Raw genomic sequence first — 24,579 nt, forward strand, 5'->3', positions numbered from 1 at the left:
GGGGGTGCCAGCCCCAGTGGAAAACTGTGGTACGCTGACTTCCAGAGATAACATGAGGTCAGGATTTATTTATTTATTACTGTTCGTTCTCAGGAAATCTCAGAATATTACTGCCTTGGTCCTTGTAGGGAAGCCTACCATCTCTCCAGATGGCAGCCTGTTTAGAGCTTTTATTCTCAACAAGAGGGTAATGGGAGAAAGGTCATAGAAAGTAATGAAAGCTTTAGGAAGGGCAGAGTCTAGGTACCTTTTATTTACTCAGGTAGAGTAACATGTCCAGATCCCTTAACTCAGCAGTATTATTTGATACGGTAAGGTTACCCCTGGTATTTGCCAATTCTCAGGCCCACAGCTGCAAGGAATTGGTCCTAAAAAGATAAACTAAGTCACATGCCATATTTCTCTGGGTCTTTACTAGCTTTTCTACTGGGTCCTTTTTGAAGAAGTTGGGTACTAAGGTAAGAGTAAAAGAAGCTGTAGAATAGCTGAATAGGTTGAGATCATATGGTAATAGCTTAATGCCTTAAAAAAAAAGTCTAGAATATGGGGCAAGGTGAGTTTGCCCACTTGTCCTTTTTCTAACCATCAGCCTGAGGGAAATAACTAGTATCCTCTAAGAAAATACACTTAATCAACACTTATTATATTGATTATATTATCCAGATTGCAAAATTCTTTAATGGATATTTTCATGTTTGTTCTCTAAAAAAAAATCAGTTTTATCATTAACTTGAAGGGGTGTGTGTTAATAATAGTTCGTAAGATATAATACTTTACTTTTAGTAGAATACCCAAAGAATAATTTTGAAATGTTGTTACTGGGAATGAAGTTAAATAATTTTTCTGTGACTGGTAGTTGGGTCATAAATGATATAAAACATGATACCTTTGGTACATATGTAATTTGAACTCTTTAATCCGAGATACCTTAGATATACAATGAAAATATTGAATTCTGGCCTAAATAATGTACACTTATTCATTCCACAAATATTTATTAGGTATCTACACACCCTGGGGTAGATAATAAAAGCGAGAGCTTTCAGGGCATAAAGCTGTTTTAATCTTCCAAGATAATGCAGCAAATGTCCTCCAGTGAGGACATTTACTTTTCAAATTGCCCCTCCTAGTTGATTCCTTTTGCTCTTTGTACACCTGAATTGGAGGGTGTGTTTCATATCATGGTTAGTATAAATTCGTTAGTGTCTCTGTCTCCTCTCCTTAGTGTATGAGTTCCGGTACGGTAAGTACTGTATTTTATTCTTTTCTTGGTAGCTCTGATGTCTAGCACCATGCTTGGTGCTTACTTAATAGCGGCTCGGTAAATGTGCGAGTGAGTCCATTAACTGCCCTCTAGGAATGTGGTATTTAATACAAGCTAGTCTGTGATATAGACAGGGCCATGGCAGTGCAGATGAGAAAATGTGACTTCCAGCAGGGGTGCTCAGAGGGGACATCCTGGAGGAGCTGGCATTTTATTAATAACTAGGCCTTTTTTTTTTTAAGCCAATAGATTTCACGGGGTTCAGGCTCCAGCTGGAAGCCCAAGGAACGGTGCAGGCATGAGCTGGACTATGGCATAGTACTAGGTTGACAGGGCTGAAAAGGTTAACTTGAGTGTGGCTGCAGAAGGCCTTTGGTGCTCATATGTGGTATCTAAAATTTATACAGGGCATTTGGAAACCGTGGAAAGTTTTGGAAAGGGCAAGGCACACGATCTGGGAGTGGACAGGAAGTTATCTGGCAGGTGAATTGGAAGATGGGCAGGTCGGAGGCAGGGAAATGGTGGCGGGCTCCTACCGAGGTGTGGGTGTAACCATTGTCGGTTTGGCATCAGCATACATATTGAAGATCTGTCATTGTCACTCTAAATTGTTCCTTTGCTATAAACATTTAAAAAGAATTTTTAGCTGGGCGCGGTGGCTCACGCCTGTAATCCTAGCTCTGGGAGGCTGAGGCGGGTGGATCGCTCGAGGTCAGGAGTTCAAGACCAGCCTGAGCAAAGAGTGAGACCCCGTCTCTACTAAAAATAGAAAGAAATTATCTGGCCAACTAAAAATATATATACAAAAAAATTAGCCGGGCATGGTGGCGCATGCCTGTATTCCCAGCTACTCGGGAGGCTGAGGCAGTAGGATCGCTTAAGCCCAGGAGTCTGAGGTTGCTGTGAGCTAGGCTGACGCCACGGCACTCACTCTAGCCCGGGCAACAGAGCGAGACTCTGTCTCAAAAAAAAATAAATAAATAAAAAATAAAAAGAATTTTTAAAGCCTTCCTTTTAAGGGAGAGGAGTAGATTTTCCTCTTCTGTTGGCCCCACCATGAAACCGCCTGTGCCTCAAGCTTACACGCTCTGCTGTTCTGTGTTTTGACAGAAACTCATCCACCAGTGTGTTCATTCCATTGGTGAAAGAAAGGAGAGGAAAACCCAGCCAGAAATTGCTGTTTCGCTTTAAGAATGGATTCTTTTCTTCCTCAGGATGGCGCAGGGGCCTTATGTGCACCCTGTAACGGCAGAGGCCCCACACGCTACCCAGGCTCCTCTGGGGAACCCAGCAGCCTGTCCACTGGGTTCCTTGTGCTTATGAGGATTGTTAAACCGTCTCATAGGACTCCCTTCCAGACCCACTCCCTCACCTGCTGCAGAAGTTCTTACTCTGGGGTTCTGGGCCTAGAAACCCCGTGTCCACAGGCAGGTTATGTGGACAGGAGTTTGGGGCATAGAAGTGCATTAGTGGAAGAAGGCTAAATCCAAACGTGAACTGAGCCAGCCTGTGTGGCCTTGGCCTCTTCCTATCCCCCCTCACCCCTTCTTTAGTGGTTTTAAAATATTTCTTTTGTAGTAACTACCCCTGACTAACTTTGGCTGGAAAAAAAAAAGCATGGTGGAGGGAAAGAAAACCTTTAACACTCTTGAGGGAGATGACAATGCTGAACATTTTTTACATTTACTAACCTTTGTTGTCACCACACAAATGTCTGATACATAAACAAGTTAAGACCTCACTTTCTATTTTTTTATATAGACCTAGAAGCCTAATAAGTAAGTAAATGCTTCTCATGGTCATTTGACATCTACAACAGGAGTTGAATGTATTAATAATATTCATCTTTGGGTTGTCCTTTATATTTTTAAGGAGCATTCATGTGCTTTTTTTTTTCATATGAAAAACACTTCTTTAAGGGCAGGTATTGTCTTGGCTTCCCATTACGGGAGCAGCTCGGTGAGGCGAGGGGGCAAGGCCTCGGCTACCCTGCACAGCCAGTGCGCGGCAGAGGTCCCCGTTGGCACCACGTGCCTTCCCCAGCCCGCCTGCTTTCCATTGCACCGTGCAGCCTCCTTGAGGAGGCCTAGGTTATTCTGAAGTGAGAGCCTGTGTCATTTGAGTGGTAAGAGTTCTGGTTCTGTGAGATAAAGCGGAGTTGGCTCTCCCTATCACCACTTATCAGATGGGGGTGTTCAGGCAAAAGTACTTCACCTCTCTGCTTCTGTTTCCTTACTGCAAAATGGCAGTGATAACACTACTACGCACGCGGGGAACTGGGATTTGAATAAGATAATGGATACAAAAGCTAATAGTGTTGAGCACGCGGGCTGGGGAAGGCACGTGGTGCCAACGGGGACCTCTGCCGCGCACTGGCTGTGCAGGGTAGCCGAGGCCTTGCCCCCTCGCCTCACCGAGCTGCTCCCGTAATGGGAAGCCAAGACAATACCTGCCCTTAAAGAAGTGTTTTTCATATGAAAAAAAAAAGCACATGAATGCTCCTTAAAAATATAAAGGACAACCCAAGGATGAATATTATTAATAGAAAGTGCATGATAGATGGTGGCCATGATTGTTATTACTTAGATGGTGGCATGCCTGGCTTTATCTGGACTGAGAATCTTGACACTGTGATCTTTCATTCTCAAATCTTAATGTGAAGGCTTACCAGCTAACCACTGTCCCTGTACAATTATTTAGTGGGTTTGTTGAAAAGATTTACTTTAAGGAAAAGATTCCTGTATTGATTTTAAGAGAATGAAGTATGATCTATACACTAATGATAATTTCTTTTTTAAGAAGTCCAGATTGCTGTCTGGCAATATGCAAAAAGAGTGGGTACTGTGCATTTTCAAGGTTATGCACCTGAAAGCAGTTGAAATATAATTTCTGAACTCCAAGTTAATTTATAGTTTTAGTTGAAACAGATTGTGCCATCTCCTAAGGCCCCTTGTTTTTATCCATTCTTCAGATAACCTTTGCAATAAACATGGTAATTGGAGGCTAGACCATAACATTGCTGAATAAAATCAAAATGGCCCACTTAGTCATCATGAGCCCTCTTAGTAATTCAGACTCACATCAGCTCTTTCAGTTCTTTCAGGTAGCTTTTTACAAATAATTGCTAATAGTATACATACTACCTAGTGTAGTTTGAAAGGATTAATGTTCACAGTATATTCAGTGTGTCCTCAGGAAGTAATTTGTAAAACAGAAGAGTTTGGTTCAATAGAATTCTTCCCTCAGGAGCATGGAGGACTCATGCAGGCTCTTGTAGAGCTGCACTGTCCAGTAATATGGTCACATTTCAGCTCTTGACTTCTGAGTGTTTGAGATGTGGTTAGTGCAACTGAGGGATTGAATTTCTAATTTTGTTGAATTTTGGTTTAAATTTAAAAATAGAAGTAGTATAAAATAGTTTTCTGTTAAATATACCTTTCTTGTTTTGGTAGGATTATATTTGATGTCATCATGTTGAGAAAGATTTGTTGTAGGGTGTGTTGAGAGTGTCACTTCTAATATCTAATTTTTAAAATTTTGGTTACAGATTAAAATATATTTGGATATATTGGGTTAAATAAATATATCGTTAAAATTAAACTCCCCTGTTTTTTTTTTAGGGAGGCTAGGCTACTAAAAATTTAAAATTTCCTTTGTGGCTCGCATGTTCTTCTTTTTCGTTTCCTTCTTTCCTCCCTTCCCTTCCCTTCCCTTCCCTCCCCTCCCCTCCCCTCCCTTCCCCTCCCCTCCCCTCCCCTTTTTTTTTTTTTTAGATACAGGGTCTTGCTCTGTTGCCCAGGCTGGAATGCAGTGGTGTGATCCTAGCTCACTGCAGCCTTGAGCTCTTGGGCTCAAGTGATCTTCCTGCCTTAGCCTCACAGGTGCGTACCACCACGCCCAGCTAATTTTTTAATTTTTTGTAGAGACAGGGACTTTCTACCTTGCCCAGGCTGGTCTCAAACTTCTGGTCTCAAAAGATCCTTCATCTCAGCCTCCCAAAGTGTTGGGATTTACAGACCTGACCCACCACGCCCGGCCTAGTGTTATATTTCTTTTTTTTTTTTTGAGAGAGTCTGGCTCTGTTGCTCAGGCTAGAGTGCTGTGGCGTCAGCCGAGCTCTCAGCAACCTCAAACTCCTGGGCTCAAGGGATCCTCCTGCCTCAGCCTCCCAAGTGGCTGGGACTATCGGCATGCACCACCATGCCTGGCTAATTTTTTCTATATATACTTTTAGTTGTCCAGCTAATTTCTTCCTATTTTCAGTAGAGATGGGGTCTCGCTCTTGCTCAGGCTGGTCTCAAACTCCTGACCTCAAGCGATCTTCCCACCTCGGCCTCCCAGAGTGCTAGGATTACAGGCTTGAACCACTGCGCCCGGCCCTAGTGTTATATTTATATTAGGCAAGGATACTTTACAGCAGAGGTAAACCTTTTTGGCATCAGGGACCAGTTTCATGGAAGACAATTTTTTTACTGGATTGGTTGGGGGAGGTGGTTTCCAGATGATTCAAGCGCATTACATTTATTGTGTAGTCAAAGCTGTCTGCTAATAATAATCTGTATTTGCAGCCGCTCCCCAGCACCAGCGTCACCACCTCAGATCATCAGGCATTAGATTCCCATAAGGAGTACACAACCTAGATCCCTTGCACGCGCAGTTTATGGTAGGGTTTGTGCTCCTATGAGAATCTAATGCCCGCTGATCTGACAGGAGGCGGAGCTCAGGCGGTGATATGAGTGATGGGGAGCAGCTGTAAATATGAATGAAGCTTTGCTAGCTCACCTCTTGCTGTGCGGCTGGGTTCCTAACAGGCCATGGATGGGTACCGGTCTGGGGCCCAGGGGTTGGGGACTGCAGCTTTAGACCATCTTATAAGTAGCTAAAATTAGCCCATTTTTTGAAATTCAAAATTAGTTTTCAGACATACATTAATATTTTGGGCTTCATAGAATCAGAGGCATTTAGAGGAAAGGATCTTGGGGGTCACCTAACCCAGTCCTGTCCTTTTGCAGATGAAACTGAGGCCAAAGGTTGCTATAAAATGATGTGACCTATTTCCAGATGGTGACTGGACCCAGTGTTCTTTATAGCCTTTGCTTTAGATCCTGGGTTTACTTGGAATTGGAAACATAGTAGACATCAGAACTGCAAAGAACTGAAACTTCTACCAGATCCAGGCTGAAGAAAATGTCTTTAAAAAGCAATTATTGGGCTGGGTGCAGTGGCTAACGCCTGTAATCCTAGCACTTTAGGAGGTCGAGGCAGGAGGATCCGTTGAGCCCAGGAGACCAGCCTGGGCAATAGCAAGATCCCGTCTCTACAGGAAAAAAAAAAAAAAACGTAGCCGGACATGGTAGCATGTACCTGTAGTCCCAGCTACTGGGGAGGCTGAGGCAGGAGGATCACTTTAGCTCAGGAGTTTGAGGTTGCTGTGAGCTATGATGAAACCACTCACTGCATTCTAGCCCCTGCAACAGAGCGAGACCCTGTCTCTAAAAAAAAAAAAAGCAATTATTTTAGGTGGTAATGAAAAAGAATTTTTGTGTTATGCCTACCAGTGGACGTGTGATCATTTAGGTGTTTGACATGTATTTTTGTTGGGCAGTATAAACAATATGTTCATGGGGGATAGTAATAAGGTAAAAATAATTCCCACGGTTTGTGTGAGCATTTCTTTGGAAAATTCCATACAGCTGGTTTTCATATTTTAAGAATTGTTTTCCCCAAAGCCAGAGATTTTAAACCAGACCCACAGCTTTTGTCTTTGAAGAAAAGCCTCAGAGCTTGACTTCATGTGTTTATTATTTAGTGGAGGTTGTCTGAGATCATTTAAAAGTTTAGGCCTGTTTTATGGTATTGTTTTCTTACAAGTGTAGCGAGAAACCGATTTAACGGAAGACCCCACCAACAACTACAATGAACACTGTTAGAGCAAACCAGAATTTTATTTTGTTTTTTGAGAAGTGTGAGGCAGGAAAGGGAGGCATTGTGATTTATTAAACGGCAATTTGATTTATGATTCATCAGATTTGGAGGAGTGCTGCGTCTGCCACTAATGCAGCCGATAAGCTGTGTGATCTTTGATACTTAACCTTCATCTTTATTTCTTCATCTCACTGATCTTCACACAGAGTAGTGTGAGAATTAAATGACGTAATGATGGAAGTGAAAGTGTTTTGTGCCTGTAAAACATGATAGCTGTAAGGGTTGGCATCTTCAAGGGCTTTCTCTTTCCAAAGAGTAGAGCACTATTTCTTGGGTCCTACTTAGGTCTTGGTGAGCCCTTGGATGAGTCAGCCAGAAATGTGCATTTAGTGGGCACATGACCTTTGCTCCATGATTGGGGGGTACTCAGGCATCCACACTAATTTTGAGCCACGTTTGCTCTAGGAGGTGTAACACTGGGGGCTAGGCAGTGGAGATGATCTGCCTGAAGATGAACTGGGAGGCTCTTATTCCTATGTGTTCAGCAGGGGAGCAGTCTTAGAAAATCACACAGTATTCCGAGCTTGCTGGCAGGGGAAGGAAAGTCCTCTAAAGAAGAGTACAGGTCAGACATTGGGTGGTTTTCTAATAACAGAGTTTCATGGGCCCTTAATTTTGTAACAGGGTGAATAACACGTAACAGTTTTGTAAGGATCTGTTTTCCAAGTAATTTCTAATATATAATGAGTTTTTAAGGAATAGACATTATAATAGGAAAATCTAGCTTGAAATCTAAGTTGTGTTAGGTTGACCAGATGAGCTTCTGGATTCTACCCAGTTACATGAGACCTAGGGCCAGTTGCCCATTTAGCATCTCAGGCCTCAGGGTCCTCATTTATAAACCTGGGGATTGGATTGTGGCCTTTAAGATCACCATCAGCCCTCCTAAGCTGAGTGTTCTAAATGTATTAAATACTTTAATGGCCAAGAAACACCTGTTCCTGAATGACACATGTTTAGAAAGATTGCTTTTTCCTGATCTTTAAGGAGCCATAGGTGGATCAGCCTGGCTCGATTTGCTTTTTCTTTTGAAAGTCTACCTTATCAATAAGAAAAGCTGAGGTTGCTGATTTTGCCTGTCACGCTTGAGTTCCTACATTGAGACTTTGCCCAATCTCTGTCTTAACTGTGGGTACCCCGGCCTCCACATTTCTTGCCCCTTTCTTGCCTCTGTAGAATGTGCTGCCAGCTTCCCAGGCACAGACCAGGGTTAGCTTGGCTGGAGCCTGGCTGGGCTTACACTGGTGGTCTTTTTAAAGAAATGCTGTTCGCTGGCCAACACTTCTGAGAGGCTGAAGTTATTCCTTTCTTTAGCCCCAGTTTTATTGTTAAAAGATAGTGGGACAGTCCCAATTTTGAAATGATTCTGGAATTAATATAGGAGACCTTGTACAAATGGTTAATGTGTATTTATTGAGTGGGTCCCCTATGCCAGTATGATGCGAGATGTGAAGGACATAGCTGTGGGGCACTCCTCATGCATTGCTGGTGGGAGTGTAAAAGGCACAACCTCTGTTAGGGCTATTGGGCAGTATCTGTCATAATTAAAAATACACATACTCTTTGACCAAGCAACTCCACTTCTAAATATTTATCCCACAGATATCCTCACGTTTATGAAATGATTTCTGTCCAAGGATATCATTATAGTATTATTTGTAATAGCAAAAAGATTAGAAACAACTTAAAAGTCAAATGGGGGACTGATTAAATAATTATATTATCAGATAATATATATTAAGTGATATCTGTATAATGAAATACTGTCCAGTCTTTAAAAATAATGAGACATCTCTATGCCCTGATGCAGAACCATCTCCAAAATGTATTAAATGGAGGTAAATAATTGTGGAACGCTATGATTATATGCTATTTTGTGTGTCTATATGTGTGTATTGACTTATGTTCATAAGAAAACGCAAAAAAAAAAAAAACCCCTGATACCAGTGGTTCCCTTGGAGGAGGGTAACTGGGAGGTTACTTTGGCAACTTTTAAATTTTATACCATATACATGTGTTATCTATTAGTATTTTTTAAAAGCCATTCTCATGCCCTAAAGGAGTTTACAATCTAGTTAGACCATTGTAAGAAAACCCCATAAGACACATAAAGGCATAAAGTAGGGGGTAAATATTGGCTTTATGGGAAGATAGGTTTCAATGCTAAACTCTCCTATGCAAGTAAATTGGCCTGATTTGCCTGTGAGTCATCTGGGTCAGGCAGGCCTGAGTGTCCAGAGGGCAGACTTGGAAGTCCTGGCTCTACTACTTGCTGAATGTGTGATTTGGGGCAGGTTGCTTGATCCCCAAAGCCTCAATGCGTTGATCTAGAAGTGAAGATCACAATACCTGGCTCACCTCCCTCATGCTGCTGTTGTGAAGCTCAAATGAAAGCCTGCCCATTAGCATTGTTTAAACCATGAAGTGTTCAAACACTAGCTGTAATAGAAGCTGTTAGATACCTGTGAGGCCAGCAGGCTAGAGCAAGAGGTGCTAATTTAAAAATACTAAGCAGGTGGGCAGCAACAGTTCAGCCACACTCCCTGCCTGGTTAAAAAATATATATATAAATTTAAAAAATTAAAGGGAAGCAAGGATATATCTTTTCCCCTTTACTAAACAACTTGGCAAGAGTTGTAAAATTAGAAAAGGAGACCATAGGTAGTTTTAGAATCCTTTGACCTCTGACCTCTCACAAATTATTTCACCCTCTAGACCTGTTTCCCTATTTGCAAAATGAAAGGGGTCGTCTGGGTGATTCTTGTGGTCCCTTGCAGTTGTAGCATGCCGTAACAAGGTGGCATTAAGGGTAATTCCCATCTTGGCTGAGACAGATGACTCATATTGACCGAAAAGTTGAAATGCGAGGTGGAAACCTCTAGGAAGTTTATTTGCGTGAGAGGAGTCTCTTGAGCTGGAGAATCTGAGCCTGGGGGATGGGGTGGGGGCTCGGGGGAAATTGTTGTCACCACCAAGAAGGAAGACCAAGAATGCATAAAGAAGAGTGAAGATGTGTTTATTTTTTGTGTTCTCACCACCTCCATGACCTCCGTCACTTTCAAGTGCTCACTTGGGCAAGGCTTTTGGAAAGCAGGTTTAACACTTGCAGTTGTCACCTCCTGTGAGATCTTTCTGTGCATATTTAGTGGTACCTCCTCCATGTCGCCTGGGTTTCTACATGCTTCTCATCACACTGTCTTATAACTAAGATCAGAGACTGTCTCTTACTCGTCTCTGTATCCCTGGCACCTAGCACAGTTCCTGGCACCTGAGAGGTGGTCTCATATATAAGTATTAGATCAGTAGATGGATTAATGATCCATTTAGGGTAGTATGTATACTAATCTTGTTGGTCTTGACCACCACCTTTAAAACTACCATCCTTCTGGTAGAATGACGTTTTAGCCATTAGTAACTTACTATATCAAGAAATATTTCATACTCAAGAAAGTCCACACTATAAAAACAGACCCCTTGGTCTGTTTTAATAAGTTCTGTTGTTTAAAAAAAAAGCTAAGTGTTTTATAGTCTTTATATAATATAATACATTGTATAAATATATGTATCTAAAATTCATACCCACCACCACGGGCATACAAGGTCTCCGGCTGGTAGCAAAAAACAGCATTTAGTACTCAGCCCCCAAACCCAGGTGACTAACTGTCCTGATTCTTATTTTTAGCTAATTGTAGGTAGTTAAATCTGAAAAGGACTCCAAAGATTGAACTGATTTCTTTTTATAAGTGCCAGACCAGAGAGAGGATAAAGGGTATCTTGGCGAGTTTAGAAGTGGCAAAAGTGTCTGTAGAGAGCCCTTGTGGTGTGCCATGCTGGAGCATGTGCGCCCACCCTCCTGGAGGACTCCCCTGTAGGAAGAGGGTGCACCAGGATGGGCAGCAAAGCTGTTTAACCTCAAGGTGGATATCTGAGCCATCTGGTTAGTTCACACCTAGTTAATTCCATGTAGGTTAGGTAAAGTAGGTTAGGGAGTTGGATCCAATGTTCCTGAAGGTTCTGTTGTCAGTATTGGGGTGGGAGGGGTGGATCATTCTAATAGAAGTCCTAATCAAAAAGGTGAAAAGGTCCTTTCATGTGTGAAGGACAGCGTTTAGAACTGAATACATGCATGGCTTGTTCAGAAATGAGGAAAAGATTAGAAAAATATATCCTAAAGTTTGCTTGTCAAACCAAGCCATTCCGTCAGCAAAGTAGTAAGATCCTTGCATAAATCCTCTGACACGCCTAGCAGCAGTATCCTGCTCAAATATAATCAACCGAAAAATAACTCTTGGGACGCAGGTATGAAACCTCTCATGGAAAAGTCAGAACCATGTTCTTTTTGTAGAAGGTGGGATCACCTCCTGTTTTGGAAATTAACTGTCCTTTCTGATCCCTTTTTGACCTAACTACATGTGTGCCTCTCGAGAAAATCATCCAAGTTCTTGCTCTCTTCACTTACCAGGTTGCTTTATCTTTGCATCATGCTTTGCAGTTTACAGACAATTATAATGGGTGAGAGTTCCAGTAAACTGGCTGGATCATATTTCTCAGATTGAGTCATTGCTGAGAAACTTGTTTGTGAACAGGAAGCAGGCCATGAAAATGTCTGTACATAGTAACTTAACAGACTGAAGAAACTGGTCTGCTTTCTAGTAGAAAGATAAAATGATAGAAAGATGGTTCTATAGTCCAGGTAATGGTAAATTTGTGATCTAGCGTTTTAACTTGTTGAATAACTCACCTCTTAGTGTGTATTTGGGAATTTGTAAGCTGTAAAGATCTGTAGTTGTTCAAAAGTAGGGAAATAATCCTTAATAAGATTTCTCTAGAAGAAACCCTTGCGGTAGTGGTAACTATTTCTACCTTTTAAGTCTCTGCTGATGTATACACCATGTCGCCAGGCCAGTTATTTTTTTAAATGGTGCTGTAGTTAAACAGAAATAAACCTGGCAACACTTATACTTGGCCTAGATTGCTGTAAGGCCCCTTTTTCATCGCCAGCATTCTGTGATTCTGTATTTTTAATCACCTACTTTACAATTATTATAGCAACACAATTAAGAGTTAGCACATCAGTCCAGTAAAACTAAACCTACTTGAATGTGGGCAAAACTGTAAAGAACGCCCTATCATCTGCCTTATTTAGAATTCTCACTGATGAGACAACTGGTGTTGCATTACCTGTATTCTTGTAATGCAAGATGGGAGAGAAGTAAATAGATAGATATTTATGAAATAGGTAGAAATGCATCAGCAAGATGTATTTTAACACATTGACTGCCACACTGGAAAAAATGTTTTTCCTTAGGGCCATGGTGTTTAATTATGAAAACAGAATAGAAACTTCAAAAACAAAATGATCCTTTCTAATTTAATGAAAAATTTGTATTTTTTTATTGTTTTCTGTGCGTGAGTTATATGCAACTTGAAATATAGTTCTCTTGGCTCCCAAGGTGAAGAGATGTATGAGTATGCTTCACGAGGCTCTGGGCTCAAAGCCAATGTGAGTTAAATACAACTCACATGGCATTTAATGTTTTAAAAAAACATCTGCTTGGTGTCATTTACTTTAGTAAGGAATTATGATTGCAAAGTAGAACCTTGTAAATCAGGAAGATCTTTGTTGTAATTTTATCAATTCTTCAAAATTCAAGCCTGCTCTCAATTGTTTTTGTAGCTTCCTATAGCTCTTAATTTGGTTTATATTCATACAGACGGTAGGATATGATTCATATTCCATCCGGTTTTGTTCAAAAATATTTGGGTAGCTTGTACGGAAAAAAATATTAAACCAGGCCAGGCGTGGTGGCTCATGCCTGTAATCCTAGCACTCTGGGAGGCCGAGGTGGGAGGATCGCTCAAGGTCAGGAGTTTGAGACCAGCCTGAGCAAGAGTGTGACACCATCTCTACTAAAAAATAGAAAGACATTATCTGGACAACTAAAAATATATAGAAAAAATTAGCCGGGCATGGTGGCACATGCCTGTAGTCCCAGCTACTCGGGAGGCTGAGGCAGTAGGATCGCTTAAGCCCAGGAGTTTGAGGTTGCTGTGAGCTAGGCTGACACCACAGCACTCTAGGCACTCTAGCCCGGGCAACAGAATGCGACTCTGTCTCAAAAAAAAAAAAAAAAAAAAAAATTAAAAAAATATATTAAACCAGATTTAGCTTTTAGGTAATTAATACAATCACCTGGACATAATATACAGAATGAAATGTATGAAAGAAAAATATAAGCGGGTGTAACTTAGATTCTGAATGCTAGTAACCAATATTTGGATGAAGAATAGATCTCAGGGGAGTAAACTTTAAAATAAGATTTATTATTAATGGAAATACATGGTTTTATAAAGAAATAACTTAAGACATCTTAACCTTATTGTAAAATTAGAAACAAGGATCAGTTTCCATTTTCTGTTTACAAAGTTAATAATATGTACAATTTACTTTTTAACAGTTTATTGGTGAAATTTATCTTTAGAAGGAAACCTCCCACCGCCTTTCTGTCACTTTCTGGGCAAAATAGAGGGTGGGAGAGGGAAGGGGGAAAGAGTAAATGTTGAGAAGTGCAAGTATCATCTATACATTTGAGTGTGTAAAAGAAATTATTTTATTTTTTATTTCAAATACTTTTCCAGAGTCTCAGTTTATTGAATAATTTTAATTTAGGACAGGGATCATGTTATCTTTGCTTTTACCTTTTCTGATTTTTTTTTGATCATCTGAGCATGATAAATGCTGGTTTGTTTAAGGCACTAAAAATTGGCTTGCAAAAGACATGTTTAGCATGGATTCTATGCTGGTGGCTTTTATTCTTTGTTTATCCTGGTACAAAGATGTTTGTTTTAAAGTGGTATGAGTTAATTGTCCAACTTCAGATTTCCCATAAAATGTGTAACAGATTACCCAGATGGCAAATGATGAAATATACATTTTAAACGTGAATATTTCTGTTAGGCCAGATGGTGATATAACATGAAGTGTCCAACATTTGTTTCTTATTAAATTGTCTTCTTTTGTCTAAGCCAAGCTAGCAACATAATTTGGAACACACTCAGGAATCACTGAAGGACAACAGCAAAACAATTCAGACACTAAATGGCAGACAGCGTTTGCTCCGCATGCCATGTGAAGGCTCACAGCCCGTGTTGCGTTGCTCTTGGGAAACTTCACCAGTTGTAAGGAAATACTTGTTGAAGTGCCACACAAACCCTCCACCTCTTTCATCTCCCTCCCCAAACCCTACTTATCTGACATTTTGCACTGTGGCCTTCCTCCTAGGGGGACTTGCAGGGGTCAGGCAGGCGCACTTCCTCAAAGCCTTGCATTTATGTGCAGAAGAGCAGTTTTAGTTCTTCCTTAATGTACTTCCCTTCCCTACTGTCCAGTATCATGTTCTTGTTTGTTGTGGGCTCCACCCGGACTATTTTTTCCTCTTCGATGATGTGTGAGCTTTGCTGAGAGTGGGTCGTTTGTGGAATCAGTCATGTGCCCGGTCACACGGCTCCTGACGGGAAATGCTCGCTGCCTGTTAGGTTAGCACAGAACACAGCACTGAGCCTGCAGGCCTCCCCAACAGCGAGTCTTAGGTTAACAGACTGAGAACTGTTGTTCTTTTTCAACATAAAGCTTTGAATGTTTCATACGATACCAAATCTCTGCAGGATTTTTCCTTCCGAAACGTGAAAATCTGAATAACAGAGTGTGGCATATTAAGGCTATGACAAGAAACCCATTGTTACTGCATGCTAATCTTGATCGGAATGTGTTTTGGTGAATCCAAAATAGTTGTTTAAAACTAAGCTTTCTTATTTTTAAAAAACAGTTCTTTTAGAGACCTGTCATAGCAAGAATAAACTCTACATAAATATAAACTTTAAAATACATAGGAAAACCTCTCAGAACACTTTGAAACCTGTTTTGATCCTATTATGATTGCATTAAATGCCCCTCAGCTTGATTAAGAACTATTAGATATTGCCATTTAAAACACCATTTGGTGGCATTCCTGTTGGAGACAGTAAGCTAGGGCTGTAGGAGCTGCCCAGTCTCTCATGGTCCAGCAGTTTCAGATCAGATAACAAGAACAGGATGCTCAAGAGCTGATCCAAATAATGCTTCATGTTTTTCTTGTTTGTTCATAAGGATCCATCGAAGTGTCCCTCTCTGACCATGTTATGAGAAATTAAAAACAAAAACATACTGAATTGTTTTAGAGCTGTGCATTGAAGGATAGTCACAGCAGGAACTGAATGGCAATTGAATGGGAGGTAGCTCACCCCTGTAATTCTAGCACTTTAGGGGCCTGAGGTGGGAGGAGAGGTGAGAGGATCACTTGAGGCCAGGATTTCAAGACCAGCCTGAGCAACATAGTGGTCTTAGATCCTGTCTTTGCAAAAAATAGGAAAATCACTCAAGTGTAGTGGCATGTGCCTGTAGTCCTAGCTACTTGGGAGGTTGAGACAGGTGGATCGCTTGAGCCCGGGAGTTTAAGGCTGCAGTGGACTATGATTGTGCCACTGCACTCTAGTCTACGTGACAGAGCGAGAACCTGTCTCAAAAGAAAAATGTATATGTAAAAGTGTATGTACCCACTGCATTGCATATTTTACATTTATAGAGAGATATCTTTTATGTGTCTCATTTGATCCACCAACATCTATATGTTTGGGTAGGATGGGATAATTAAACATTGTACAGCTAAAACCATCAGAACCTCTCAGACATTATCATTGGTGGGAAGGGAAAGGAGGAAAAAGCAGTAAGTTATATCAATTCTTGGCATGATTGCCACTGATAATTTTAGAGTGAATTACATTAGAGATTATCCTCCAGTTCATGGTTGGGGGGGTGGTTCTAGGGATACTTAGGAAGTCAGATTTGTGAGCAGGTGTTTGCAAAATAAATTGCTGTGGTGCTGCTTCCGTTCTTGTGTGAAAAAGTCACAACAGATACTGTGTTTTTTGTTTGTTTTTAAGACAGGGTCTCACTCTTTCACCAGAGCAGAGCAGCGCAGTGGTGTCGTCATAGCTCACTGCAACCTCAAACTCCTGGGCTCAAGTGATCCTCCTGCCTCAGTCTCCTGAGTAGCTGGGACTATGGTTGTGCACCACCATGCCCAGTTGATTTTTCTTTCTTTTTTTTTTTTTTGTAGAGCTGGGCTCTTGCTCAGGCTATTCTCGAACTCCTGGCCTCAAGCAGTCCTTCTGCCTTGGCCTCCCAGAGTGCTAGGTACAGGCGTAAGCCATTGCACCTGTCTCAGATACTAGTTTTTATTCTGGGATCTCTTAACAAGAGAAGCCCCAGGCCCAGGTATTCTGGGATAATTTAGGCAGGGATGTGTCTAACTGGTTCCCAGGTGCAGGGACATGTGTTTGGTTTTCTTTTATTGACCTTCTAAAGATCTCCACACACTTTGCACATCAGTTCTTGAGGGGGGTAGGAACAAGTACTGCCTATTTTACAGAGAGAAACTAGAGTTCAGTTAAGATTGCAGGATCATCCTTTAATTTTGAACATTTCCTTAATATCTTGGTCAGATAGCTCTAGTTTGCAGAAAGTCTAGATAGGATACGCTGCCATATCTAGATTCACTGAGAAAGGCCCAACTTAATCAGAATTTTAAGGTAGGTTTCTCTATACCTGAGACCTTTCTCTTTCACGTAATGACCTTTGGGTAAGCATGTCCATTAACATAGAAACAAATCACTTTTTAAAATGGAAATTATTCTCCTCCTTATGTTAGTGGGGAACCCCCAGAGAAGATAACTACGTATGACTGAGTGCTCTGTGGTTGCTATTTTGTTGCTCTTGGCCAGGAAACTGATCCAGGTGGCACCAGCTTATGTAAACTGGCCACTTCACACCACTAAGATGTTAAGGCAAAGTGTATACATAGTCGACCCTATAAGCCACTGGTTCTGCATCCGTGGATTCAACCAATGGTGGATCAAAAATATGAAAAATAACAAAAACAATATAGTATGACAACTATTTACATGACATTTACACGGTATTAGAGATGAGATAAACTAAGTGTAGCTATATTAGCATGTTATATCAGGGACTTGAGCATCCTCAGATGTTGGTATCTTGGGGGGGGGGGGTGTCCTGGAACCAATCCCCCTCAAATACCAAGGGACAACTGTAGTACAATAGATTTTTATATCCTACCCAATTTAGGAACCAGTAGCTAATGATTAGATTTTGTGTGTAGACTAGTGATTAAAAAAGCACAGACCCCCAGTAGAGCTGCTGAGTATGTATCCTTGTTCAGCCACTTGATAGTAGAATATCTTCTCCCTAAACATCAGTATTCTTACCTCTAAAATAGAGACATTTTATAAGTTTGAGTATTAGTTTGTGTGTGTAAAGTACTTGGAACAGTGCCTGGCATATAGAAAGCCATTAATACACATATTAGCTTTCAAACAATTAGGTATGCCCTAGCAAGTTCAGAGAGCTGCAGGTGCTTTTACTATACCTACTTTGTATGTTTTACACTATATATTGTTCAAGGCTAGAATAATGATGAGCCCATGAGCAGCAGGGTTTCTTTACATTTAAGATTCCAACACTAACCTTTAGTCAAGCGTAGAGGTGGCCTGTGTCATCCAGCCAGTGCTGACTCCAGGCTGGGTGGCCTGCTCCTCCTTTTTTGGGTAAAAAGTAGCTGGACTCCTCACTGAAACTACCATGTTATGTTTGTCCTTGGGAGGCTGAAAGTAGTGGAGCTCTAGCCCTACCAAATGTGATGTTTGTGCACACTGTATTCACTGGCCTTCAGGCCCCTGCTTGCATTCCCCCATGTCTTGGTTTTCACAGTCTCAATTTCATTTTCTTTTCAGTATAGATAATTTGTCAAATGAAAACTGATTTAAATTTCCTGTTCAGATTTTTCCAAAAACTAAAGTTAAAAGTCAGAAAAATAATTTTCAACACATTTTTGGTTAGGAAAATCTGGATGTGGTTCCTAAGCCTAGCTGGGTCATATAAATTCTATCCCCATGTGTCTCTTACTAAATCAAATCCATTCTCTCCTGGTAAGATTCTTCCTATATCTTAAAACATAATGCCTTCAATCCTTCCCTGGAGTGATGTTTTTGTTTTGTTTTTTTAAAGAGGGTTATTGATGATTTCTTGGGAAGGAACCTGGTGGGTACTCTATCCCTTTCCTAACTTTTTGGTAGGCAATAGACAACCCTTCTCTTTCCCAACTTGTTCATGCCTCAAGAACTAAAACTCAGGTCAAAAGAAAATTATTTTAATAGGTGAGCCACAGAGACAAGAATAGCAACAAATGATGGTGAGCAGATAATCTAGTGTAGGAAAGATCAAAAGAATGGTGAGGCTGGGCTCAGTACCTCACACCTGTTCTCCCAACACTTTGGGAAGCCTGGAGTTTAAGGCTAGCCTGGGCAATATAGTGAGAACCCATCTCTACAAAAAGTTTTTTTAAAAAATAAGCGAGGCCTGGTGGTGGGTGCCTGTAGTCTCAACTACTTGGGATGCTGAGTGAGGAGGATCACTTGAGCCCAGGAGTTCAAGGCTGCAGCAAGCTGTGATCATGCTGCACTGTACTCCACTCTAGGAGACAGAGCAAGAGTCTGTCTGTTAAAAAAGGAAAAAAAGAATGGTGATATTTCACAACTGCTAGATTGATAGTTTAACTTGGGGGGGGGGGGTCCCTCTAAAAACCAGATATTTGCTGAACAAGTTTAAAGAAAATTCCATGTATTCAGTAATGTTTTCCAAACCCCATTTCTAGTAAGAAGCCAATGGCTTGAAGTGCTTACTCTAATTTCTATATTCCATTAAACAACTGTGGAATTTCTTTTAATTCAAACACATTAATGTGCAGCATTTGTAACTTTGCCCTTTAGTGACCTCTACCATCACCCGATCATTAATGATCCAAGTTGTAAGTGATTAGAATGGATGGCTGTGTTTGTAGGTTGTTTGTTGTTCTTAATGAATAGATTCATTGAATGGAATTAACTGTGCTCTTCTAGAACATTAGATCTGTTTTCTCATTCAGATTTTGTCATCTCCCCACTCTCCACCATGAACCGTGGCATAAAGAGAATTAATTTATGTTGTATCTGACATTTAAAAACCAGTTTAACGGTGGTCTCTCTCTTTCCCTTTTTGTTTTAAACACAGGACATGGATTTGATTGACATACTTTGGAGGCAGGATATAGATCTTGGGGTAAGTCGAGAAGTATTTGATTTCAGTCAGCGACGGAAGGAGTATGAGCTGGAAAAACAGAAAAAACTTGAAAAAGAAAGACAAGAACAACTCCAAAAGGAGCAAGAGAAAGCCTTTTTTGCTCAGTTACAACTAGACGAAGAGACAGGTGAATTCCTCCCAATTCAGCCAGCCCAGCACATCCAGTCAGAAACCAGTGGATCTGCCAACTATTCCCAGGTACAGAGTGCTCAGTTCTTGGGAAAGTGTATGGTTGTGTTTAAGGGAATGTTGACCCAGGAATTAAAATATCTAGATTTGAGTTGCAGCTTTGGCTTTTACTATGTGTTTTACTTACCTTGTCAAGTCTACTTCCCAACCTCAGCCTCCTGATGAGTTCAATACCTGACCTACTTACCTTGGAGTTATCATAGGGATTGGGAGGACATAAATTACATGAAAGAGCTTTGCAAACTATGGAAACATCCTGTAAGGATCAAACAGCAGCAACAGAAGTAGTGGCAGTGGAATTTGTACTAGTACTAGGGATTACTATGGTACTGTGGCAGGCACTAACTTAACATACAGTGACTGATTCAATCAATATAACTACTCTATGGATTAGGTACCATTATCCCCATTTTATCTACAGATGAGCAGTTGAAGCTCTCAAAGGTTAAATAATTTTCCCAGATCACTCAAAAAATTGGGGGAGCTAAGATTTGAACCCAGGTAGTCTGGTTTGAGTCTGCACCAAATTCATTTCTGAAATAAGAGAAATATTAACTAGATTTTAAATATTTACAAACATAAATAATGAGTCTTTAGCTTGGCAATGGAACATTTAACAATTTTTTTCTTCCTTTATGTCTTTCCCTTTTATCCAGGTTGCCCACATTCCCAAACCAGACGCTTTGTACTTCGATGACTGCATGCAGCTTTTGGCAGAGACATTCCCATTTGTAGATGACAATGAGGTATAAAACATTTGATTAACAGCAAAACTACATCAAACATATCCTATATAAGTCTCTTTAATGTGTCTCCATTTAAAAGAAAAGGAAAAAAAAACTTAGGAAATTTTTTATCAAGGAAATATTTTGTCAGGGAAACCTTAGCCTATAGATAACTTTACAATTAAAAAAAAAAGGACCCTCATACAATACAAAATCAAACCCCTTTACTATTGCATAGCCAGAAACATGGATCAGCATAACCATGGAAATAAAAAATTCATTATAGGCCGGGCACGGTGGCTCATGCCAGTAATCTTAGCACTCTGGGAGGCCGAGGCCGGAGGATCACTTGAGGTTAGGAGTTCAAGACCAGCCTGAGTAAGAGTGAGACCCCTGTCTCTACTAAAAACAGAAATTGTATGGACAACTAAAAATATATATAGAAAAAATTAGCTGGGCATGGTGGTGCATGCCTGTAGTCCCAGCTGCTCGGGAGGCTGAGGCAGGAGAATCAGGAGGATCGCTTGAGCCTAGGAGTCTGAGGTTGCTGTGAGCTAGGCTGACACCACGGCACTCTAGCCCGGGCAACAAAGTGAGACTCTGTCTCAAAAATTTTTAAAAATAAAAAAAAATAATAATTTATTATAGATATCTAAAAATTTTGGGGGGTAATGAACAAGACCTGTTCAATTAACAATTTTAATAAATCTGTTGTAATTTGAAGCACTATACTAGATAGATAAATTAAATCCTAAAGGTTGTCGTTTTGAAGTTATTTACCTTCAAATGCGTAGGATAAAACAGTTAAGTCAGTAAAGAGTAAATTTAGAGTCAGTTGGTTGGAAAAAAAAGATTTGTTTCATTATATACAAATAGAGGCCATAATGGTCAGTAAGCAGAGAAATATAGAACTGCAGGTGATTGCACTTTAAAGTGTGTGATGGTGCCCTAGAGCTCATTCATCCACTGTTGGTAGCAGACTCATATAGATAAATGCCTTGTCAATTTCAGGTTTCTTCTGCTACATTTCAGTCACTTGTTCCTGATATTCCTGGCCACATTGAGAGCCCAGTCTTCATTGCTTGTAATCAGACTCAGTCATCTGAAACGTCTGTTGCTCAGATAGCCACTGATTTAGACAATATGCAGCAGGACATTGAGCAAGTTTGGGAGGAGCTATTATCCATTCCAGAATTACAGGTAACTAAGATCTAATGTAATACTGAAGATGCTATTTTATATTCAGTGTCTTCTGAATTAGTCATTCTGATTATCTATTATTTACATGCTACTAGCTTATAGAAAGGATTTGAGAGTGCTTTTAAATTAGTCATGAGAGCCATCCATGCTAGTTAAATGGGCTGGATATCTTGAGGATAGAACTTATAAACCTAAAGTTTGATCTAGGAACTCTGAAAATATATAAATATCTGTTGGAAATGGGAATTATCTCTGAATTATAGAAAAGCATGGAGAGAATGGGGGTAAGCAGAGTTTACCTGAATTTACCATCAGAGATGGATTATCAGCTATTAAAAATAGAAACTTGATTCATATAGTATAAACTTCTTTTCCATGCAGTGTCTTAATATTGAAAATGACAAGCTGGTTGAGACTCCTATGGTTCCAAGTCCAGAAGCCAAACTGACAGAAATTGACAACAATTATCATTTTTACTCATCTATCCCCTCACTGGAAAAAGAAGTAGGTAATTGCAGTCCACATTTTCTTAACGATTTTGAGGATTCCTTCAGCAGTATCCTTTCCACAGAAGACCCCAGCCAGTTGACAGTGAACTCATTAAATTCAAATGCCACAGTAAACACAGATTTTGGTAATGAATTTTATTCTGCTTTCATAGCAGAGCCCAGTATCAGCAACGGCATGCCCTCATCTGCTACTTTAAGCCATTCACTCTCTGAACTTCTAAGTGGGCCCATTGATGTTTCTGATCTATCACTTTGTAAAGCTTTCAACCAAAACCACCCTGAAGGCACAGCAGAATTCAATGATTCTGACTCTGGCATTTCACTGAACAAAAGTCCCAGCATGGCATCACCAGAACACTCAGTGGAATCATCCATCTATGGAGACACACCGCTTAGCTTCAGTGATTCTGAAGTGGAAGAGCTAGATAGTACCCCTGGAAGTGTCAAGCAGAATGGTCCTAAAACACAGCCAGTACATTCGTCTGGGGATACAGTGCAACCCCTATCACCATCTTGGGGGCATGATGCTCAGTGTGAAAACACACGAAAGAAAGAATTGCCTGTAAGCCCTGGTCATCGGAAAACTCCATTCACAAAAGATAAACATTCAAGCCGCTTGGAGGCTCATCTCACAAGAGATGAGCTTCGAGCAAAAGCTCTTCATATCCCATTCCCTGTAGAAAAAATCATTAACCTCCCTGTTGATGACTTCAATGAAATGATGTCCAAAGAGCACTGCAATGAAGCTCAACTAGCATTAATTCGAGATATACGTAGGAGGGGTAAGAATAAAGTGGCTGCTCAGAATTGCAGAAAAAGAAAACTGGAAAATATAGTAGAACTAGAGCAAGATTTAGATCATTTAAAAGATGAGAAAGAAAAACTGCTCAAAGAAAAAGGAGAAAATGACAAAAGCCTTCATCTACTGAAAAAACAACTCACCACCTTATATCTTGAAGTCTTCAGCATGCTACGCGATGAAGATGGAAAACCTTACTCTCCTAGTGAATATTCCCTGCAGCAAACAAGAGATGGCAATGTATTCCTTGTCCCCAAAAGTAAGAAGCCAGATGTTAAGAAAAACTAGATTTGGGAGGATTTGACCTTTTCTGAGCTAGTGTTCTTTTGTGCTGTTATACTAAAAGCTCCTACTGTGAAATGCAGAAATATCATACTTTATAAGTAATTCTATGCAAAATTATACCCAAAACTAGTATAGAAAATAATATGAAACTTTAAAAAGCATTAAACTATCAGTATGTTGAATCAGTAGTTTCATTTTAACTGTAAACTTAATTTCTTAGGACACCATTTGGGCTAGTTTCTGTATAAGTGTAAATACTACAAAAACTTTTTATTTATACTGTTCTTATCTCATTTGTTACATTCATAGAATTTACATGATGGTATGACATCTGGCTAAAAGCAAATTGTTGCAAAACTAACCACTATGTACTTTTTTATAAATACTGTATGAACAAAAAATGACTTTTATATTGCTTAGCTCTGGCAAAAAAAAGCAATTTCAAGAGCTGGTACTAATAAAGGAATATTATGACTGTTAAATTATTTCTTTGGGATTCCTTTGAGTTTATTCGCACAGTAGTATTTTCCAAAGAAAATTTAACATGTTTAGATGTTTTGCATTTTCAGAATGTTTTCTTCAAAAATATGAAAAGCATTTTATATTAAATTTCTGGGCCAGGGTCATAGAGAAATAAAGTATATATCAAGAAGAAATGTCTTCTTCAACAGCAGGTACGTCTTAACCCAAGAAAATGTTATATATTGATATGAAAACATTGATTTGTTTATTCAAGTCAATAGATACATTGCCTACTATGCACTAGGCATTGTTTGAAGTACAAAGGACAAAACCCAGTATGCCTATCCTCCTGGATCTTGTATTCTAATGAAGAGGAGATAGCAAGCATACTATATATATCCTTACAAGGAAAAGGATTGGGCAGATCAGTAAAAAGCATCACAACTTAAAATAAGGTTACAAATAGGAAGAGCCTTATTGAGGTGGCAACATTTGAAAGTGTGCAAGCCATCTTCATAATTAAGAGCATTGCAGACAAAACACAGCAAATCCAAAGGCAAAGGTGTGTTTAAGAAAAAAGACAATGTGGCTGAAGAAAGGGAGGGGGAGAGTAAGTCAGGAAGAATAGGCTTTGGGGCATGGCACAGAGCCTTATGAGCCTACATTAAGTGGGAAGATACTGGTGGTGGTAAGAGTAGCACCTGACTGGTTTTTAAAAGTTCCCTCTGGAGTCTGTGCCTGCTGGCAGTTACCGCGGCACTTTCTGGTAAAGGCCAGTGACTGAACTGCCCTCCCATCTGAGGCAGGGGGGACTGAACCTGAGCCATGGCCAGTACAGTGGTAGCAGTTGGACTGGCCATTGCTGTTGCAAGATTTGCAGGCTGTCATTTTGCAAGCCATGAAGCACATGGAGCCTTAAGTAAAAGTTT

General features: G+C 40.2%; 1 protein-coding gene and 1 long non-coding RNA gene across 7 annotated transcripts in view; one reads left to right on the forward strand and one right to left on the reverse strand.

Moving 5' to 3' along the window:
• The window catches only part of NFE2L2 (NFE2 like bZIP transcription factor 2), a 32,162-nt gene extending 8,492 nt beyond the window's left edge, over nucleotides 1-23,670 (forward strand). For 3 of the 6 annotated variants that reach the window (XM_045559437.1, XM_045559442.1, XM_045559440.1), the window contains exons 2-5: nucleotides 19,413-19,679; nucleotides 20,327-20,416; nucleotides 21,407-21,595; nucleotides 21,977-23,670. In XM_045559437.1, coding sequence (XP_045415393.1) covers nucleotides 19,413-19,679; nucleotides 20,327-20,416; nucleotides 21,407-21,595; nucleotides 21,977-23,191 — 1,761 coding nt within the window. In that variant the 3' untranslated portion in view covers nucleotides 23,192-23,670. Of the gene's footprint in view, nucleotides 1-5,121; nucleotides 5,146-14,041; nucleotides 14,429-19,412; nucleotides 19,680-20,326; nucleotides 20,417-21,406; nucleotides 21,596-21,976 lie in introns of those variants that run through there. The other 3 variants (XM_045559441.1, XM_045559438.1, XM_045559436.1) reach the window with 3 other exon arrangements.
• On the reverse strand, nucleotides 13,553-17,861 carry LOC123643744. The gene is made up of 2 exons (XR_006736914.1): nucleotides 17,832-17,861; nucleotides 13,553-15,416 (listed from the first exon to the last, which is right to left on the reverse strand). It is a non-coding gene; the product is annotated as an uncharacterized LOC123643744 (long non-coding RNA).
• Nucleotides 23,671-24,579: the final 909 nt, after the last annotated feature.

This window comes from Lemur catta, chromosome 8 (assembly GCF_020740605.2).
Source record: "Lemur catta isolate mLemCat1 chromosome 8, mLemCat1.pri, whole genome shotgun sequence".
Taxonomy (NCBI): Eukaryota; Metazoa; Chordata; class Mammalia; order Primates; family Lemuridae; genus Lemur; species Lemur catta.